This window comes from Ambystoma mexicanum, chromosome 8, assembly GCF_040938575.1.
Source record: "Ambystoma mexicanum isolate Mex_15411 chromosome 8, UKY_AmexF1_1, whole genome shotgun sequence".
In the NCBI taxonomy this organism is placed as follows: domain Eukaryota; kingdom Metazoa; phylum Chordata; class Amphibia; order Caudata; family Ambystomatidae; genus Ambystoma; species Ambystoma mexicanum.
The window spans coordinates 4,882,049-4,902,142 of NC_090929.1; the positions used below are offsets into that span (position 1 = coordinate 4,882,049).

The 20,094-nt window shown below is 49.2% G+C and overlaps 1 protein-coding gene across 1 annotated transcript in view; it reads left to right on the forward strand.

The window, feature by feature from the left end:
• The window catches only part of EEIG1 (estrogen-induced osteoclastogenesis regulator 1), a 662,295-nt gene that overhangs the window by 490,265 nt on the left and 151,936 nt on the right, over window positions 1-20,094 (forward strand). The window contains exon 10 of the mRNA XM_069609104.1: window positions 1,834-1,955. Within this exon, the coding sequence (XP_069465205.1) occupies window positions 1,834-1,955 (122 nt within the window). The remainder of the gene's footprint in view (window positions 1-1,833; window positions 1,956-20,094) is intronic.

A 20,094-nucleotide genomic window follows, 5' to 3' on the forward strand; every position in this document is an offset into this window, starting at 1 on the left:
ACACCCTAAGCGGATGTCCTTGGGATTCCCACTGTCGGGTGTACAGCATTGTCAGGGGTATCCCACTTGCTACAGTGCGACTGTCACAAGTCTCTCCCCTTCTCACCTGTCGGAGATGTCTTCTTTCGCACAGTTCGGGATTTATATAACCCCGTGCGTAGGTCCTCGGATTCCAGTGTGTGGTTCGCAACCCAACTCCAGGATACGTTCAGATGTCCAGGACGGAGACCAGGAAATAACGAGGTTCGCACTCGGAGACCCGAATGCGATAGAAATCCAGGATATGAAGAGGTAAGGACAAGGGGAAAGAAGGAAGAAGAGGAATTCAGGGAACCAGGAATCAAAAGTAAGCGCTGAACGAGCTCTGGCAACACACGTCCGACTAATGCAAGTGGCAGCGTTGAGACGCGCATAGCCGTGGGGGCGTGTCTGCTTTGTAGAGCGTGTAACGCAGAGACTGGCAAACAGCGTTCCACGTTCAGCGGCCATGTTGGGAGGACTACTGAATTCAGTCCCCTATGGATCAGGGACCACGAAGTCCAGAAGGGACGCAAACGGCGGTTGATGACAGCGACATGTGTGCAATGGGTGCTGCCAAAGACACACACCCTAAGAGGATGTCTTTAGGATTCCCAATGTCGGGTGTACAGCATTGTCAGGGGTATCCCACTTGCTCCAGTGTGACTTGTGTGCAATGGGTGCTGCCACAGACACACACCCTAAGAGGATGTCCTTAGGATTCCCACTGTCGGGTGAACAGCATTGTCAGGGCTATCCCACCTGCTCCATTGTCGCTTGTGTGCAATGGGTGCTGCCACAGAACTGCCTGATGCGTTTACTGTGCTGCAACAGACATACACCAAAGCATTTGCTTTCCTGCTTTAGGCACTGTGGTGTATTTGTTGTGCTTCCACAGACACCTTGATGTATTTGCTGTGCTGCCATAGGTGCACTGATGGATTTGCTGTGCTGCCACAGACACACACCCGAGTTATTCACTACTGTGCTGCCACAGGCGAACACTGAAGTATTTACTTTGCTGCCACACACATCGATGGGTTTGCTGTGCTGCCATACAGACACACTCTGATGCATTCCATGTGTTGTCACTCTCCGGTGTAATAACTGTGCACCTAGGCACACTGTTATATTTACTGATGTATTCTGATGGCCACATTGATGTAGTCCCCTTGCTGCCACACAGACACACATTGATGCATTTGCTGTACTGCCACATAAACACACTGAGTGGTCACTGGGCCTCATTACGAGGTGTGCGCAAAGGGATACCGGGCACTGTTAAGGACATCGGTGCCGGTAATCCATTTGTGCCCTATTCCGAGGTCCCTTAGCGGGTCCCTTCCTTAACGCCTGGTTTTACCAGGCGTTATGGACGGGGCCCGTTAAGGGACTTCAGAGCTAATAACGGTACCGCAATCTACGGTACCGTTATTAGCGCCTTCCCATTGAGCCGTATGGGGGCTCAAATGGGAATGGGGAATGGCTTTTTCAATGTGGACGTACAGGTCCCGCAAAGGTCGGAATAGACCGGTAAGTCCCCATTGAATGAGGGCGGACTCGGTACCGGTATTGGAGGTAGTCATGGCGCTAATAGCGCCATGACTACCTCCAACCTCGTAATGAGTCCCACTGTCCTTCCACAGACTATATGATGTATTCACTGTGCTGCCAGAGAGAGACACTGATGTACTTGCTTTGCGGCCACGCTCAAATTGCTGTGCTCCCACAGACGCACACTGATGTGTTGATGAAGAGGGTAGTTACATTGTGTGGGTGGTTAATTATGCCCAACTCTGTTTTTTGTGGTTGCAGGAGGAAGACGGATTCTGTGGAAAGTCGCCCTTCCTGGGTCGATGACACAAGAATGGATGCTGATGACATAGTGGAAAAGATCGTACAAAGCCAAGATTTTACAGACGTCAGTAACAACGAAGGTTGGTTGAGTCGAGAAGGCCTGCTTGGTGGCCATGCACTGGAAAGAGAGTACATCAGTTAACGTTCAGTCTTGGTGGCTTTCATGTCTTATGGGTCACTGCATCCTTCAGAAATGGGGTGCTCTTCTCTCCTCCCCGAGTGGGTCAGAGTACAGAGGTTTTGCTTGGATAGATTTATTGGGATCCATGGTGCTTAATGGGTAATATATCCTTTCCTTCACTTTCATGTAGTTAAATACGGAAAACTTCTAAAATGTAAGAACAGACACCCCTGCATTATACTTGATGACTCCTAAAACACTCTTCGAGTAAAAGAATTGCTGCCCCCTGAAGACTGAGGCTTCCTCTGATTTCATGCTTGGCCTCTGTGTATCAACAAGCGCTCTGAACTAAATGCACAAAGTGCTGTTCATTATTCAGCCACACCAAGTAGCGTCTTCACTCTACTCCCAGTAATTATTAGAATACCCTCTGCTAACTATAATAAACAAGTTCCCTGTGTCCCATGAAATTTGACTTTAAATACTGTATTGGTCCTCAGCCAGCCACCTCGCTTTTGTACGGTATCAGCCCAACGTCTCTTGGACCAATCAACTTAATTTCAGATGTCCTCTCTTTGCACATTGAGTGCCCTTGTCCCCATCTCTTGGATTCCTATATTGCTGGATCTGGTCACGCTTGTTCTGGGGTCCCCAAGCCTCGGGCTCTTGCATACCGGGCACTGATGCTTTTCTCTGCCTATACAGCATTGAACAGTGATGGATAAAAAGTTTTAAATCAGTCATGATCACTGGCATTGCTTTTGGCATCTCTCCAGACTATTGTTTTTCGGTCTGCCATGCCATTAACCAAGGGGAAAGATCAAATACAAGTTGATTTGGGCAGTCCAGCCTGAACAGCAAGATCTCATTCCTTCTGCACAAGACCAAACCCAACCCCAGACACATTGGGCCTCATTCTGAGGTTGGCGTTAAGGGGTTAACGGCGCCGGTAAGGGTGCCGGTGCTGTTAACCCCTTACCGCCGCATTACGAGGTCCTTTAGCGGGTCCCGTTAAGGGCGGCTGGTTTTACCAGATGCCCTTAGTGGGAGCCGCTAAAGGACCAGGGAGCTAACAACGGGACCGTTATTAGCTCCCTCCCCATTGAGCCCTATGGGGGCTCCAATGGGGATGGGTATTTTGAATGAGGAATTACTGAGTCCTCCAAGGTTGGAATGGCCCGGTAATTCCTCCTTCAAGGATCCCAGACCCGGTATGCGGTATGGAGGTAGCCATGGTGCTAATAGCCCCATGGCTACCTCCAAACTCCTAATGACCCCCATTGTGTCCTTATTGGGTGCCATCAGTGAGGTGTAGCTTAGGTCTCTATGCACAGCAAGCTTGGTACCCACAGTGAGCAGTCAGAAAGTGGTCATATTCTCAACATCAGCCATTTTATCAACAGAAAGGGGTTTGGCTAAAAGCCTAACTTTCCCTAACCTAAAGTGAGAGTCCCTTTCTATGAAACTAAACCTAAAGCAGGCTGACGGAAACTACATCTGACCCTCACACTAACGCACACAATCAAAAGGGGCAAGGTCAATGTTTCCAACTTCAATTCAACAAAAACATTTTACTTCAAGCAAAACAACCCTTGTGCCCAGGGGGTGGCTCGCTTCCCCTGGATTATTGCAATTAGTACCTTTCTTGATGGGATCTTAGTGTAGTTTAGGAGTAGGGACATAGCTCTCTTTGCTCTGCCTATTAGATAGGCGGAACATCGGTGTGACCTAGGGGCAGTTGGTCACAGAGGCAGTAGAGTTCTTCAAAGGGATTGTGTCCTCTGACGTATTCCTTATCTTTGATAATACGTTTCCAGCTTGCTGGCCTCGGAAATATTTTCTGTAGAGGGCGCTGCGCGTCGACGTCCGCCGAGTCGATGTCCTTCGACGGCCACCGTATCGGCGCCGACGTCACCATGCCCATAAATAGCCACGCGCTGCGTCCGTTGCTCAGTTCCGTTTTTCCGGGCTTCGTGGGGCCTCGGAACGTCGTTGTTCAGTCAGGATAACTATCTATTTCTACTCAAATATACCTTATCGTTCTCGATGGCTTCTTCATCAGAACCGATGACGCCGCGATCCGGCTTCAAGAAATGTCGAGACTGCGGTAAAAAAATGTCAATAACGGATCCACACAGGATCTGCTTATGGTGCTTGGGATCCGAGCACCATTGTTCGGAGTGTGAGGACTGCATGTCCATGACGGCGAAAGCCTTGAAGGAGCGCAAGGGAAATCTCGAGAGAGGTAAGTCAGCCAAATCCTCCTCGAAAGTTTTGTCGGCTGAGTCGAGGCATTCGTCTCCTCGCCGTCGAAAACATTCCCATTCTAGATCTCGAAGCAGCTCCCACCATTCGTTGAGATCAAGACACTCAAAAAAGCGACGTTGAAGGTCCCATTCTTCGTCTTCTGTGTCCCCAGAAAGGGTCTCCTGTCCCACTAAACACAGTTCTCAAGCTGAGTGGGAGGAATTCAGCAAGAAAATGTTAAGCGTCTTCGAGAACGCGGCCTCGACCCCCTTGAAGACAGCTGAGGGTGATACCCCGGGTGAAAAACCCAAAAAATCAAAACGCAGCGAGTCGCAGCACCCAGCGAAACATTCCACCCGAGAGCGCCATGAGCCATCGGGTAAGAAGGCACCGTCTTCGCCGTCGTCGAAGATCCCTTTGACGCACAGATCGGCGCCATCGACGCCGTTGTCGAAGGGTTCCTCGACGCATCGGTCGATTGACTCGACGCCATCGTCGATGCCGATGAAAGAGAGGACCAAGGCCACTCCACAGCCAACAGTGATTTCAAGGGCCTCCGGCACGACGCCGAGACCGTCGTCGATGCCCCCGAGTAGGATCCCGATCCTCTCGAGTTCTTCAAGACCCCTTCCAGTTTTTTCGACGTCGTTTTCGGCACCTTCGAAGCCTGTTACATCGGCGTCGACGACATCGACGTTTTCTCGTCCAATAACGACGAGTTTGGCTCCTTCTGCCTTAGAGATGGGTTTTACTCCATTTCAGAGGTCAGAGTACCCTGGACTTTCTTCAATTTATGAAGAGGGGGAAGATTCTGACCAGGAAACATTCGGGTTACAGAGGACCACACTGCCTATTGCAGAGGATTTCACCTCTGAGGAAAGAAGGCTGAAGGACCTACAGGAGTCACTACATGAGGCAAGTGGGCTGGACACTTCCCCAGAAGTGTAATTTGTTAAGCCAGACCCAGGGGAACATGCCGAAACATCCTATAGAACCCTGATGGCAAGAATTATTGAGTTTATGGGTTGGTCTGCGCCTTCACCTGTTTTTCAACAGGACGACCTAACAGATATATTGGACAAAGGCCCACAGGAGGACCCGGTGGTCCCCTTCCATGCAGCCTTACAAAGGAAAATTGCATCTAATTGGGAAACTCCCGAAGTTATCCCTGCAGTCAATAAAAGATTGTCAACCAAGTATAGGGTAGCGGCTGCTGACCCTGAATACTTATCAAAACGCCTGACTCCAGAGAGCCTGGTGGTTCAAGCGGCAACTTCATCTAGCAGTAGGACCGCTTACCCTACTGTCCCACAGGATAGAGATGACAAGAGGTACGACTCTATGGCGAAGAAGGTTTTCTCTGCCTGTAGTATGGCGTTGAAGTCCATCAACGCCACCTGTACGCTCGCCAGGTTTAGTCACACACTATGGGAGTGTGCTTCATCAGCGGCTGACTGCATACCCGAAGGAGAGGATAAGGAAGCCTTCCTTAACATTATTAAAGATGGCAAGGATGCAATGTGCGATCACTTCAAACTGGCATCTATTCCGCTGACAGTATCAGCAGGGCCATGGCGGCAAGTACAACAATCCGCAGGCATGCGTGGTTGCGAGTCGGGCTTTGCTCCAGATGTACAGGCCAGACTTTTGAATATGCCATTTGACGGCTCTTCATTATTCAGGAAAAAGGCTGATGACAGTCTGGAAAAGGTACAGACTTCTAAAGCAGCAGCAAAATCTTTAGGAGCTGCTATCCGCTAACCTTCTTTTCGTCCCTCAGGAACCTCTGGAAGAGGAAAGTCCTTTCGCTATTATTCCGCATTCGGGAAAGGCAGAGGACAGCCGGCTCAAAGAGGCCAAAGGAGATCCACCCGAGGTGGACGGGTCAAAAGTACTAAGGCCGCCGCAGCAGCAGCAGGTGCCTCTTTACCCTCGGCATCTGCATCAGCCGCCCCCAAACCACTCTGAGGTCTTTCCACACAAGACACCTGTAGGGGGCAGGTTAACTCACCATCTGACGGAATGGCAGGCTATAACGTCAGATGCTTGGGCATTGGAAACAGTTGCCCAAGGTTACTGCCTACCCTTTCTACACATTCCTCAGAGTCATCCACCGGGGAACAGCTCTCTGAAAGTTTCAGATCCGCTCCTCTTGCAGGAAATTATAGACCTGCTAGAGAAAGGTGCCATAGAACCGGTACCTGTAGCGGAAAGGAACAAAGGCTGGTACTCCCCGTACTTTCTCATACCAAAGAAGGACGGAGGACTGAGACCCATCCTGGACTTACGAGAATTGAACAAGTTCCTCAGGAAGAACAAGTTCAAGATGGTACCTCTCTCTCAGATCCTTCAGGCCCTCCAGCTCCAGGACTGGCTGGTATCTCTGGACCTTCAGGATGCTTATTTCCATGTGCCAATCCATCTCAAACACAGGAAATACCTGAGGTTCGCAATTGGCGACTCTCATTATCAATTTCGAGTTCTGCCATTTGGGCTGACCTCCGCCCCGAGGGTCTTCACCAAGCTGATGTCGGTAGTGGCGGCGAGTCTAAGGAGGGAAGGGATCCACGTCTACCCCTACCTGGACGACTGGCTGATCAGGGCTGTATCTTCGGAACAGGCCCAGGCCAAGCTAGATTATGTCTGCCACTTCCTTCACAGACTGGGCTTCTCCCTCAATTTAAAGAAGTCACAGATGATACCATCACAGAGACTCCAGTTCATTGGAGCGGTCCTGGACACTTCCCTGGGAAAAGCCTTGCAACAGAGGTGAGGGCTCAAGATATTCTACAGATGGTCACCAAGTTTCAAAATGCTCAACGTCTCCCAGCCTTCGACTTTTTGAGGTTGCTAGGCCTCATGGCATCCTGCATCTTCCTTGTGCCAGAGGCTCGCCTGAGAATTAGATCAATTCAGTGGGCACTGAGAAGTCAGTGGTCGCAATTCTCAGGGAGAATGACAGATCTCCTCCGGATTCCGGACAAGGTAGCCCGCGACCTTCAATGGTGGGCCTATCCAGAGAACATCTTGAGACTGTTTTGGCAACCATGGCCAGAGATAACAGTAGTCACAGATGCCTCACTCACGGGGTGGGGAGCCCATGCCAACGACTTGACCATCAGCGGTCGTTGGTCTCCATCGGAGTCCAGACTACACATCAACCTATTAGAGCTGAGAGCAATCAGACTAGCGCTGAAAGCTTTCCTGCCATCAGTACAGGGGAGAAATGTCCTGATAATGACGGACAACACGGTGGCCATGTACTACCTCAACAAAAGGAGGCGTAGGATCACTGCCACTGTGCAGAGAGGCGATGCAGCTCTGGTTTTGGCCAATCCAAGAAGGAATCTCTCTATCGGCTGTCCACCTAGCCGGAGAGAAGAACTTGACAGCGGACGCTCTGAGCAGGCAGAGCACAGTCTCCCACGAGTGGGAGCTAGCTCAGGAAGTCCTTCAAGAGATCTTCACCCTTTGGGGAACCCCTCAGGTGGATCTGTTCGCCACAAGCAACAACAGGAAGTGCGATCTGTTCTGTTCAAGGGAATTTCCCCCGAGAGGAGCTCTAGGAGATGCGTTCGTAGTGGACTGGGAGTTTCCACTCCTTTACGCGTTCCCTCCAGTCCCGGTTATTCCTCAAATGATCAGGAGGTTGAGATGATTCCGGAAAACCATGATCCTAATTGCCCCGGATTGGGCCAGGAGAACGTGGTACCCGGACCTTCTAGATATGTCCATCTGTCCTCCAATCCGTCTTCCACTCAAAGAGAATCTCCTCTCGCAGAAGGGAGGTCAGGTTCTCCATCCAGACACCAGAACCCTCAACCTTCACGCTTGGCTTCTGAAAGGTTGAGGTACAAGAATTGGGATCTCCCTGATGACGTCATGGAGGTGTTGCTTTCAGCCAGAAGACCGGCAACAAAGTCTTTATACCGCTGCCTTTGGAACACATTTTGCAGCTGGTGTAGGGAAGAGAATATCGACCCTTTTTCATGTGGTACACCAACGGTGTTATCGTTTCTACTCTACTTGGCAAACTCAGGCCTTCAAGTGGGCACTGTAAAAGGCTATCTTGCAGCGCTTTCTATCTTCAAGCGCACTGCGGAGGAACCATTGTATTTCAAAATTCCTCTAGTGGTACAATTTCTCAAGGGACTAACTAATGTTTACCCTCCAAAACCATTCCAGGTTCCCTTATGGGACTTAAATTTAGTCTTAAACTTCTTAATGGGCACTCCATTCGAACCACTTCACTCTTGCGCGCTGAGATTTCTCACGCTTAAAACTGTCCTATTGGTAGCACTAACATCTGCTAGGAGGGTGAGCGAGCTGCAAGCTCTCTCCTGTAAACCCCCACATACAATCTTCCACAAGGACAAAGTTGTCCTACAGGTGAAGCCTAATTTCCTCCCAAAGGTGGTTTCTGAATTTCATATTACTCAGAATATTACCTTGCCTTCGTTCTACCCTCCTCCCCATCCGGGGAAAGAGGAGGAAAGGCTACATAGGCTGGACCCTAGGCGAGCTCTCAGCTTTTACATCAGCAGAATGGCTAGGATCAGCCAAGCAGACCAACTGTTTGTAGGATACTCAGGTCACAAGTTGGGACTACCCATAACAAAACAAACCATCTCCAGGTGGATTATTTTGGCCATCCTGGAATGTTATAGACTAGCAGGGAAAGAGCCACCCCAAAATCTCAGGGCTCATTCAACCAGGGGTATCGCAGCCTCTTCGGCTCTCCAAAGAGGGGTACCGGTCCGGAACATATGTGCGGCTGCCACATGGTCGTCCGCACATACATTCACAACATTTTACAATCTGGATTCCTCCACTGCTCAAGAGACCAGATTTGGCAAGGCCGTATTACATTCGGTCCATCCCTAAAGGGATACATAACACTCTCACTCCCGCCTCCAATTACATGCCACTGCTATGGGAGTCTATCAAAGATAAGGAATACGTCGGAGGACACAATCCCTTCGAAGAACAAGTTACTTCTTACCTGGTAACGTTCTTTCGACGGGATGTTCCTCCGACGTATTCTTTATCGCCCCTCCCAACCATCCCCGCAGTGATAACTTCCCTTGTGGTTGCAGCTTACGCTCCTTCAAGGTCACTAACCAATTCAGGCATGACTTTTCTTATGCTACAAAACGGAACTGACCAACGGACGCAGCGCGTGGCTATTTATGGGCATGGTGACGTTGGCGCCGATACGGTGGCCGTCGAAGGACATCGACTCGGCGGACGTCGACGCGCAGCACCCTCTACAGAAAAAAATTCCGAGGCCAGCAAGCTGGAAACGTATTATCAAAGATAAGGAATACGTCAGAGGAACATCCCGTCGAAAGAACGTTACCAGGTAAGAAGTAACTTGTTCTTCTTGAGGGATTGGTGTAGTTTAGGAGTAGGGACATTGCTCTCCCTATTAGATAGGCGGAACATCAGTGTGACCTAGGGGCAGTTGGTCATAGAGGCAGTAGAGTTCTTCTTGAGGGATTGGTGTAGTTTAGGAGTAAGGACATTGCTCTCTTTGCTCTCCCTGTCAGATAGGCGGAACATCAGCGTGACCTGGGGGCAGTTGGTCACAGAGGCAGTAGAGTTCTTCTTGAGGGATTGGTGTAGTTTAGGAGTAGGGACATTGCTCTCTTTGCTCTCCCTATTAGATAGGCGGAACATCAGCGTGACCTAGGGGCAGTTGGTCATAGAGGCAGTAGAGTTCTTCTGAGGGATTGGTGTAGTTTAGAAACAGGATTTTTGTAATTTGACAGGCTCATCCACCCATATTGTGATAGAAGTCTCCCCCACGGGTGGAGTAACCCCAGTGTCTTTCGGGGGAAGTTTATAGAGTAATTGACCTGTTGTATGAAAACTGTTGCAAGAACAGTCTTTTAAAGGCAGTGCAAATGTCTTTTACCTAATACTTTCCTCAGGATAGCAAAGCCAAATGTCTTTTCCACAACACTGGTTGGAATATGGCAAAGGAAAGTCTTTCCTACTTTTGGTTAAACAAATGTTTTTTCTCCAATATTGATTAGACTATGGCAAAAGGCAAGTGTTTTCAAATTCTCTGGCTGACAAATGTACAATTGAAAAAACAACTTAATATGACACAGTTTCTCTTCAACACATCAGTTCAAAGTGTGTTTCGTGATATACTCTCCTACCAGGAAACTTCTCAACTGAAACTCTTAATATCCTGGTTTATCTCGTGCCAGGAATCTCTCTCTTTTGGCTCACACAGATCCCCCTGGTGTACTCTCCAGCCAGGTATCTCTTTCCAAAAAGGTTCACCACCTGATGCTCTTATCCGGTCTCCCTGCAACGTTCACATTCCTCTAAGGTATTACACAATTGTACTTCTTCCATAATACACCTTTGCTGACTTCAGATACTACTTGTCCCAACTTCTTCCATACTGACATCCCATATATGAGGGGTTGTTCAAGCTCTGTCTGTCGACCGTTCTTTCTCTCAGGTTTCCCCTAACTGACATCTGCTATCAGGAGAATTGTACCATGTTTTCCTTTTCTTTGGTCGGTATACAAAATTGCTTCCCAAATATTCTTTAACGTGTTCACACGTCCCTGGGCTCCCTACTCGTTTAGTTTGACTCACCAGTTCATTGGGGGGCTGCTGCGAGGAGTTTTTGCTGAGCAAGATTCTCCTTCTTGGCTATGTCTCGTTTGGTTCCCGCGTCAGCTTCTGAGTCGTTCTTCAATAGACCCTGTGCAGCTCAACAGGGCCGTGTCTTTCCGGGCCTCGTTCCGCATCATTCACTTCACCGGAGTTCCTCTTCTCCGGTCCCGACGCCACCAGTCTGCTACTGGCAGATGTTTCCTGCTCTCCCTTGGCTTTTCTGTGAGTTTCCCTCTGTCTCCGGACTCGCTTCCTGCTCCACGCACTCTGCATCTCCTAGCTCCTTCTTCGAACTGTCTGCTGCAGGTGATTTCCAGGTTTAAATGTCTCACACAGCTGATTTGGAGCCTGACAACTAGACTCCACACCACCACTACCGAATGCCCACAATAAGGCCCCTGCATTCATCCTGCCTCCTTCCTGCTCCTTTCCCCTGACGACCTTGTGGAGGCCATTCCACTCGCCTCAGCATGCTGCCCGACTTGAAGAACACTTGGGAAAGCGGGGCTTGATTTACGGAGCGCTCGCTGGTGTAGGTGCCTTTCCCCGGCTTACTACGTGTGAGAGAAAATAAAATAGCAGACACAACCCCTTGTCGGGGAAAGAGGCACTGAGACCCAGCTGCAAGAGTGCAAAGGATGGCTTTTTTCCCCAGCTAGGAAATAACCCCAAAAAACCCTCTAACCCTCATTACATCACACTATATTTATATTAATTAAAGTAACTGTAACAAAAAATGCTAAATGGACCCGATTGGCCAGGCGGTGTGGTGCTGTAGGTGTGGGTGGCATCTTTTCCTCCTGAGTGGCTGACGAGATGACGGACGTCAAACATCTTGTGCTCCACGCAGGTCAGGGTCCAGTCACTGTGGTCACTACCTAAGCTAATATGTTACACACTAAATAACAAATTATTTAAAACATTTTATGCTACTTGTCACATTTCTACATAAGTCACACACAATGATTGTCAGTACAATTCGTGGCTTTAATTGGAGGCCTTGACCTTATTGTGCATGTAGAAGAATTAGGCTGTTTCGCATCTTTTCCTAGGTTTCAAAACTCATTAGTACAAATTAAAAAAAAAAATGCTTAAGGTTAGTAAGGAGTGTATTGGGTTGGTTTCGCAGCACAGGCGAGGGTCTGGCACTTGAAAGAAATACCTTACAGGGGGTGCAGGGTCAAGATGGCAATAAATTGTTCTAATGGGGGTGGGTGGCTTGCACGTTTATGAGGACGAATCGAGCAGAAAGTGCTTAGCTCATCCTGGTTCACATGCCGGTTCTCAGACGAACAGTGATCTCAGAGGAAGAAAACTGTAGCATATTGATTGTTACAACTTTCTCCAGCTTCAGCGTGAGAATGGAAGCGCAGAGCTTTCCTTCACAGGGGGAGTGCAAGGGTGGGGGCCAGCCAGCTGCCTGCGCACCTCGTGTGTGTGTGTCTGTCCTTTGCTGCTGCGGTGGAAGGGGAGCTGAGCATTGCTGTACTATCACAGTGAGGCCTGTTTACCCAAGATGGAGTTGAAAGGGGGCACAAAAGATGGATGCTCCGTGTCCTGTTCAGTAGTCCCATCTATGCAGCAGTCAACCGTGGTTGCCTTTACATAAGGGCAAGGGGCAATCCCACTACCGGAGACACGTGGTCCAAGCCTTGTACTGAGGAGCGTACGACGCAAGGGGGCTCGAGGACCCCTCGCTCCCATACGCTGGCACGACAACATCCTATTGACTTAAAAAAGAAAACTGCGTTTAATTATGCCTCATCGACACTGCACGCCGAGAAATCATTTGGAACACAAGTGTCTTTATTCCCACTGCCTTTGTTCCCTTGCTTCGGGTATCTTGCATCCCTGCCTGGTGTACTTTTTGCCATTTCAAAAATGGCTGCATTGTTTTTACACTTGATCTGCTGTTTGTGACCTGGCCCTGCTCCCTCCTCCCATTGGATGCACTTTGCCCTTAAGCCAATCTGTGCAACCGGGAGGTAGGAGTCGGCCACCACTACCAGAGGCCCACAACGTGGCCCTGTCTGCCTCGGTACGTCGCCACGCTGTCACCACCCCTCTCTTGCCCGCCGTGATGGTGTGTGTGCCCCCCACCCCTCTCTTGCCCCTTGTGATGCTGTGTGCCTCCCACTCCTCTCTTGCCCCCTGTGATGGTGTGTGCCCCACACCCCTCTTGCCCCCATGATGATTGTGTTTGCCCCTGTGATGTGTGTGCCCCCCACCCTTTTGCTGCCCGTGATTGTGTGTGTGCCCCGTCCCCTCTCTTGCCCCTCTGATGTGTGTGCCCCCACCCCTCTCTTGCCCCCTGTGATGGTGTGTGCCCCCACCCCTCTCTTTCCCGGTGTGATGTGTGTGCGCCCCCGACCCCTCTCTTGCCACCCGTGATGGTGTGTTTGCCCCCACTCCCTGTTTGTGACCTGACCTTGCTCCCCCCTCCCATTGGATGCACTTGGCCCTTAAGCCAATCCGTGCAACCGGGAGGTGGTAGCCGGTCACCACGACCAAAGGCCCACAGCGAGATCCTGTCTAGTGAAAGCGAGCGTCCCCAAACAGCACGATCCTCCCCGCAATGAGAGACAATGAAGGACTCTCCCAAAATGGGAATAAGGCCAAGACAGAGTGCGGGTGAGCGTAAATGGGAGTTTATCAATCAGAATTGGGCATGCAAAGAACTCTGCAAACTCCGAGAGCGCTCTGTCTGACAATAGCAAAGACAGGCGTATATATTTACAAAAAACGTCATCAAAACCTACATACTATAGGGGGCACAAGTTCTTTGGGATTGGGTGGCGACGACTAACTATAGGTGCTGCTGCGGTGTGGTTGGTCTTGGCTGGAGGACGTCACTGGTCACCCTCGTGGGTTGGGCTGGGCCTGGCAGGTCGGCTTGAGTTCATCCGGGCGGTGTTGGCGTGCCGAGGCGGCCTGTGGCAGAGATGAATGCCTTTTCTGACTTACTTGCCCTCTGCCATGCACACTGCAGTCATTCAGTCATTTACAGTTCTATTCTCTTTAGTAAATCTTTCAATAGGTTAATGCAACACAGGAGGAATGCACCTTGTGAGGGGTTTGGAGATAATATATCGTGGCCTGGTTACTCGTGATCTGTTGACCGGGACCATAGGTCGAGGGGCTAAGCTTCGGGGACTGGGGCTGGTGGTACAGGTCTTTCTGTCTTGTTAGAAGTGGTTATGGATGTTTCGCTGTGTGTTGTCAAAGTGTTGGGTGTCCTGATTGCACAGGGCCATAAGTCTGAGACAGTCCGGTGGGTTGTGGGGTTTACGAGGGGGTGCTTGAGTTTGAACTAAGGTTTACTACTGTGCTGTAAATAATGCAGGTGGCTGGGCGCGGCCTTGGGTGCTGCAGTGGGGCTACAAGTCTTTGAAGCGGCTGCAGTCGGGTCGGGGGAGGCGTGATAACGCAGAGCGGGGCTCTGTTCTCATGTCTTGGCAGCCTTCTGAGGGAGGGAGGGGGATACATCGAGACCTTGTACGCTTTCACAAAGGTATCTCCCTCGTGTGTTGCTGAATACAAGTAAAGACATCGCAGACATTTGAACACTTTCTATAATACTTATTTGAAATCACGTCAAAACATGCATTTAACCTTTGCTGGGTGCGTTTCGATTATACCCAGTTCGAGCATCATATTTGTACATTACACTCTAGCAGCTACAGTGTTTCAGTTACATGCATATACATTCGCAGTAAATGAGGTAGTGGTTAGATCAGTGGAGTACATAGAAAACGACCCGCCACCGTTCGTGACGGTGGTGGCATATGAGGGGCTCAGACATTCACACATGATACGTGCACTCTCGCGCATTCTTTAATGAGTTCATAGTATAGTTGCATCCGCTTTCTCGTGTACTCTAGCAGCATTAGCTTTAGTTATGGCGCGAAACCACGTGAGGTAGGCTGCCCAGTGATACACGCAACAAACAGATCCCTGGAGCGTTCCTTTATCATTGGCATCCACCTGCAATGGTGCGAGCTTGCCATAGCTTATATCATGGGAGCATACTTTCTCATTTTAATACCTTCTACAGGCGTTTGTATTTTGTGGAAGAAAGAAATAATGCAAGAGGTCTTGACATTAATGCATAAAGACTGTCTGCCATCTGATGACCATATTACTGTTCTTTTCATTTCCCAGGCCTGCTGGCCGGGTCATGCTAGGAGGGATGATACACTGCGGGAGGTGAACTGATACAATGTTAGTGCATTACGCTAGCTCATGTCCGTTTTGTTCGTGGGAACGTGCTCGCAGCGGATCTGCCAGGGTGCTGCGGCAACAGGGATGTTCTCCAAGGGTGGGGGCTGAGCTCACACCATCTTTCCCGGGCAAAGAATGGTTTTCGGGCCTAGCTAAATTTGTGTTGTAATCAATACATATGGGCATTCGATACGTGTGGGCAATGTCTCCAGTGGGTGAGCCCCCCCCACCACCTGGGCCCGGGTGGCATGAGGGAACGCCCAATGGGCCATAGCCCTCACATGGGGAAGAAACGCAGGCGAGAGGGGTCTCCTGGACCAGTCCTCCCCTACATTTCCCCCCTTTCGTTACTTAAGTAACGAATTCTTTAACTCCTCTATCCTCCTACATTCTGCTTCGTCCATCACCGCCTCATCCCATGCAGGAGTTCCTTTGATAGGCATCCATGCTCTGCACACCCCCCTTAAACTCTCACCTCTCCTGGCGTATTCATCTGGAGTACACGTAAGATATATGCACCCACCATCTCCGTCCAAATCTACCCACACTTCCTCGTACCATTCTAGTATGCGGGGCTCTTTGATGGTGGTGTGCCAAAGCTTATCTACAATATCCTTGTCGTGGTACATGGGCACCAGTTGGTACCTGGGTGTGTTGTCTACCCCTGTTTGCACTTGTGCTTCTTGCACCGTTTTTATTGTACCGTGTGAGTTGCCCATTGTCACCATCATCATTGCACCATTTGGTACTGCGTTAGCACAGACTCGAAGACCCACCTGGCATAGGCAGAAAAATCAAAAGCAGGAACACCACAGCTGGCATCAGAAATTTCATCGTTGTTCCAAGCCATGAGGGGACCCAGGAGAAGAGGTTATCGAACCATGTACTATCTTCTGCTCCGCCTTCCATCTTCATTTTTTCTCCTAGGTTGTGGACTGCTTCGATCACATGGGACAGGGAGCCGTTCTCTGCGTCTTCAGAAGGTACGAAAGTGCAGCAGGCACTTCCTATTTTTCGGCAAACACCGCCGTCCATCGCCGTCAACAGGTCCAGGACATACCTGTTTTGCATGGTCATCAGTCGCAAGGCTCTTAGTTCGACCTTTATTATGTTAAAACCTTCTTCGGTGTCGTTCGCCAGCTGAATTAATTCCCAGCGGGTTATCTGGAGCCATTTTGCGTTAGCCCTTGCTTGGACACTTGATACGAGCGAGGCAAAAAACGTTTCTGCTGAGCTGAATAATCGATATTTGTCTGGGATCTGGGCCAATAGTTCTGATGATGCCTTTGATATATAGTTTGATGCTCGTCTGTTGCGGGTCAACACCTCTCCCTTGCTTCCAGAAGACAGAACATACATTTGTGGTTCTGCAGTCGGTTGGGCCACACTCTGTGGTGTGCGTTCCTGTGTCCTTTTGCTTCCATCGATGTGGCTTTCTGGTATCACCATTAGAGCTGAGTGCAGAGTGGCCATTGAGCAGCTGCCACTCCACGACGGGGGGAGGTGTAGGTATGCCTGTTTTCCACATACCCAATACGTGTCCATAAGGGCCGCAGTCCCTTTTCTTAGGTCTGGGATAGTGAGGGTTTTGTTGCACTTCTTGTTCGTCCCCATGGACGTTCTCCCCTCTCCTTTGAAACATAGTTCATAGTCTATTTCATTCTGCAACTTGAAAGGCTTTTCGATGGGCGTAACCCAGGTTAGTTTTGAAATGTGTTCTCTCCATACAGGTGTGCATGTTTCTTCTATCCATTGCAATTTCTCCGGTGCCACACCCCTCAGTGCTTCAGCTTTACACATTACTTCTTCATTCTTCCACTTGTTATCAGAAAAAAGTGTCCCTTCGATTGCAAAAAATGGTTCTCTCAGACATACAACCCCTGACGGTTTTGGGTAGCACGTTTTCTCGTTCTGCAGCATTTGAAAAGTCACTTCATGTGCCTGGAAGGTGTTCTTAATCCTGCATAACGTGAGATGAAGGAGACATTGGGCATCTATAATCGGCAACTCTTTGGGTAACAGTACTTTGGGTGTACCTGATGCGTGAGGGATGAGGGAGCAAACATAACAGCTCTCGTTTGTTGTTTGTTTAGCTGTGGCACTCATGTCTGCATACCACTTATTTGTTTGGTGGGGGTGTCGCGGGTCTTCCATCTTATCTAGACCTAACCCATAGTACTCATCATACTTCTTCCTTCCTGCTTCCCTCTTCCGTCTATTGTTCTTATTCCTCATATTCTTCCCGATTCCCTAGGCAAGAGACAAACTAGACCCCCCTTTCTCATTCCCGCCCCCCTTCACCCAGTCATCATATAATATTTCATGTGTTTCTCTCATTCTTTGATTCTCTATGGCCGTGGGGGCAGGTTGGCTGGTGGGGGTATTATACAACCAGGATATGGCAGAGGGATTTCGGTCGTTTAAGCTGTGAGCATTGTAATTAGACATCTCAGGTGGGGACAGTGTGTTGTTTTGTCTTTCACCCTTTGGCCCTCCATCGTGTGAGATGACAACATTGGATGACGTAGTATAGTAGCCCCACACAAGTTTAGTTCCATCCCATATCAAAAAATCACCTTCCCTTGTAGTTGCATTGACACTTGCAGTTGTATTGGTCCCAGTAGTTGTGTTACTCCCTCCCCCCTCGTTCATCTCGATAGAGATGAACGCTATGAACCAGTATGTAACCAGACCAAATAATAATGTAAAGAACAATATAATGCACGCAGATAGTCCACATTCATACGAATATATACATTTCACAGTTAACCATTCTCTAATTCTAGTACATCTATCCGTTGCAGGCCGCCCGTTAGATGCCATGGAAGCTCCTGTTTAAGATATAAAAGTGCATTGAGTGCATACATGTAAACATTTTGTTGGCACCAACAGTGCCAATATACATGTGACGGGGAATGGAAGCGGGTGGGGATACGGGGAGGGGTATTCACAGACAAGGGTGTATACAAGTTCATAGTTCAGCATTCCATTTTATATATGTATATATATATATATTCACACTCAACAAGATGAAGGCTAAAACAAAATTTTCCCTTTTTTTTATTATCAGTTGTGCATTTCTTCAAATTCAGTACCAGCACATACACGCAAGTTCATATTCAGTCATTCTGCTCAGTTGCAGCGTTTGCTGTTGTCTGTGCCTCCCCATCTACCTCCTCTTGTACGTTGCTATATGCCTTCCGTACATCGGTCAAGTGCACCCAGTACCTCAACCCTTTGACCTTTACCGCCGTAGGTGTGCAAAATATTACTTCATATGGGCCATGGAATCGTGGTGCATTCCACCGACGCACAAAACTTCTGACATATATCCAGTCGCCTGGCATTAGCTGTAGTTGTTGCTCCGGCTCCGTGACAGCGCCTGTTACATTTCCCTCTTCTCTAGTGAAGGGTGGGGACAATTGCTTTGCTATCACGCGCGCTGCCCTTGTCAGTTTCTTTAAATAGTCTGTGAACTCATCTCCCAATATCGCGGCGCTTCTGTGAGCGTCTGAGTGTTCGCGCAGTGGTGAGTGTGCAGTGTTCATCCGTCTCCCGGTCACGATCTCGTGCGGGGACAAATGGTGGTCTTTGCTTGGCTGGTTTCGTAACTCGAATAGCGCAAGTGGTAGGCAGTAAATCCAATTCTTTTTTAATGAAAAGCATAGTTTTGATAACCTGCCCTTCAACAGTCCGTTCATCTTTTCCACTACGCCATTACTTTGAGGATGATAAATTGAGCATAATTTATGTTTTATTCCCAACAATGTAGTCACTTCCTTAAAAAGCTCATTCACAAAATGAGTGCCATTGTCTGAGCGGATCACGTCACAAATTCCCCAGCGCGGGAATACTTCCCTTACTAGGAACTTGGCGGCGCTCTTGGCATCGGGTCGCGCGCAGGGTCCTGCTTCCACCCACCTTGAAAATGGGCACATGACCACAATCATGTACCGTGCACCATTACACCTTTCCCCCATATCTGCATAATCGATGTGTAGTTCCTTGAATGGGCCAATGGGCTTAGGGATTGTTCCCCGGAGAGTACGTAATGTCATCCCTGAATTGTATATTTGGCATGTTGTACATTCCATTGCCAAGCGAGACACGTGCTCCTGGAGACAGGGCACGAACCATTCTTCCTGTATTTCTGCTGCGATGTGTTGTTTGGTGTTATGTGCAGGGAAGTGTAGCTGTTGAAATGCAATCTCTAGTAGCTCAATTGGCATTACCACCTTCCCCGAGTTATTTTGCCTCCACAGCAGGTCTGTTCCTGACTTGCTGCACCCTCGCTTTGTCCACAATAGTTTTTCCTCTGCACTGGATCCTTCCTGCAATTCTATTATTTGTGGTATGGGCATGACATTATATCCCTCTGGGGGCTCTTCGTTTGTTTTGTCCTTAAGCATGTATTCACCTGTGTCATTTTTCTGAAAATAGGAAGCCTCTTTGGCGGCAGCGTCCGCTGCCGCGTTCCCTAAAGACACAACATCTGTGTTGGACGTATGTGCTTGGCATTTTACTATTGCTACTGCAGTGGGGTTTTGCAGGGCCTCAATTAACTCTTTTAACAATTCTGCATGCTGTACAGGTGTTCCATCTGCCCTCCTAAAGCCCCTCCGCCCCCATCTTGCTAGGCCTCCATGTACTGTTGTTGTCATGTAAGCTGAGTCTGTGTATATCGTCACTGCACAACCCTTTGCTGCATGTAGTGCTTCTATGAGTGCAATCAGTTCTGCTGCCTGCGCGGAGTAATGTGATGGGAGACGATATTGTACCAATGTTTCATACTCACCGTCTTCTAACCTCACCACTGCCATGCCAACGTGTTTTTCTCCCGTGTCCGTGTCAATAGATGCGGACCCATCCACAAAGTACACTTCCCCTTCGCTTAGAGCGTTCTCACACACCACTGTCTCCTCCCCACTTCCTCCTGTGTAGGTTGCGCAATCGTGGTTCTGCATGTCTTCGAGCGTGCACGTTTCTGTAAT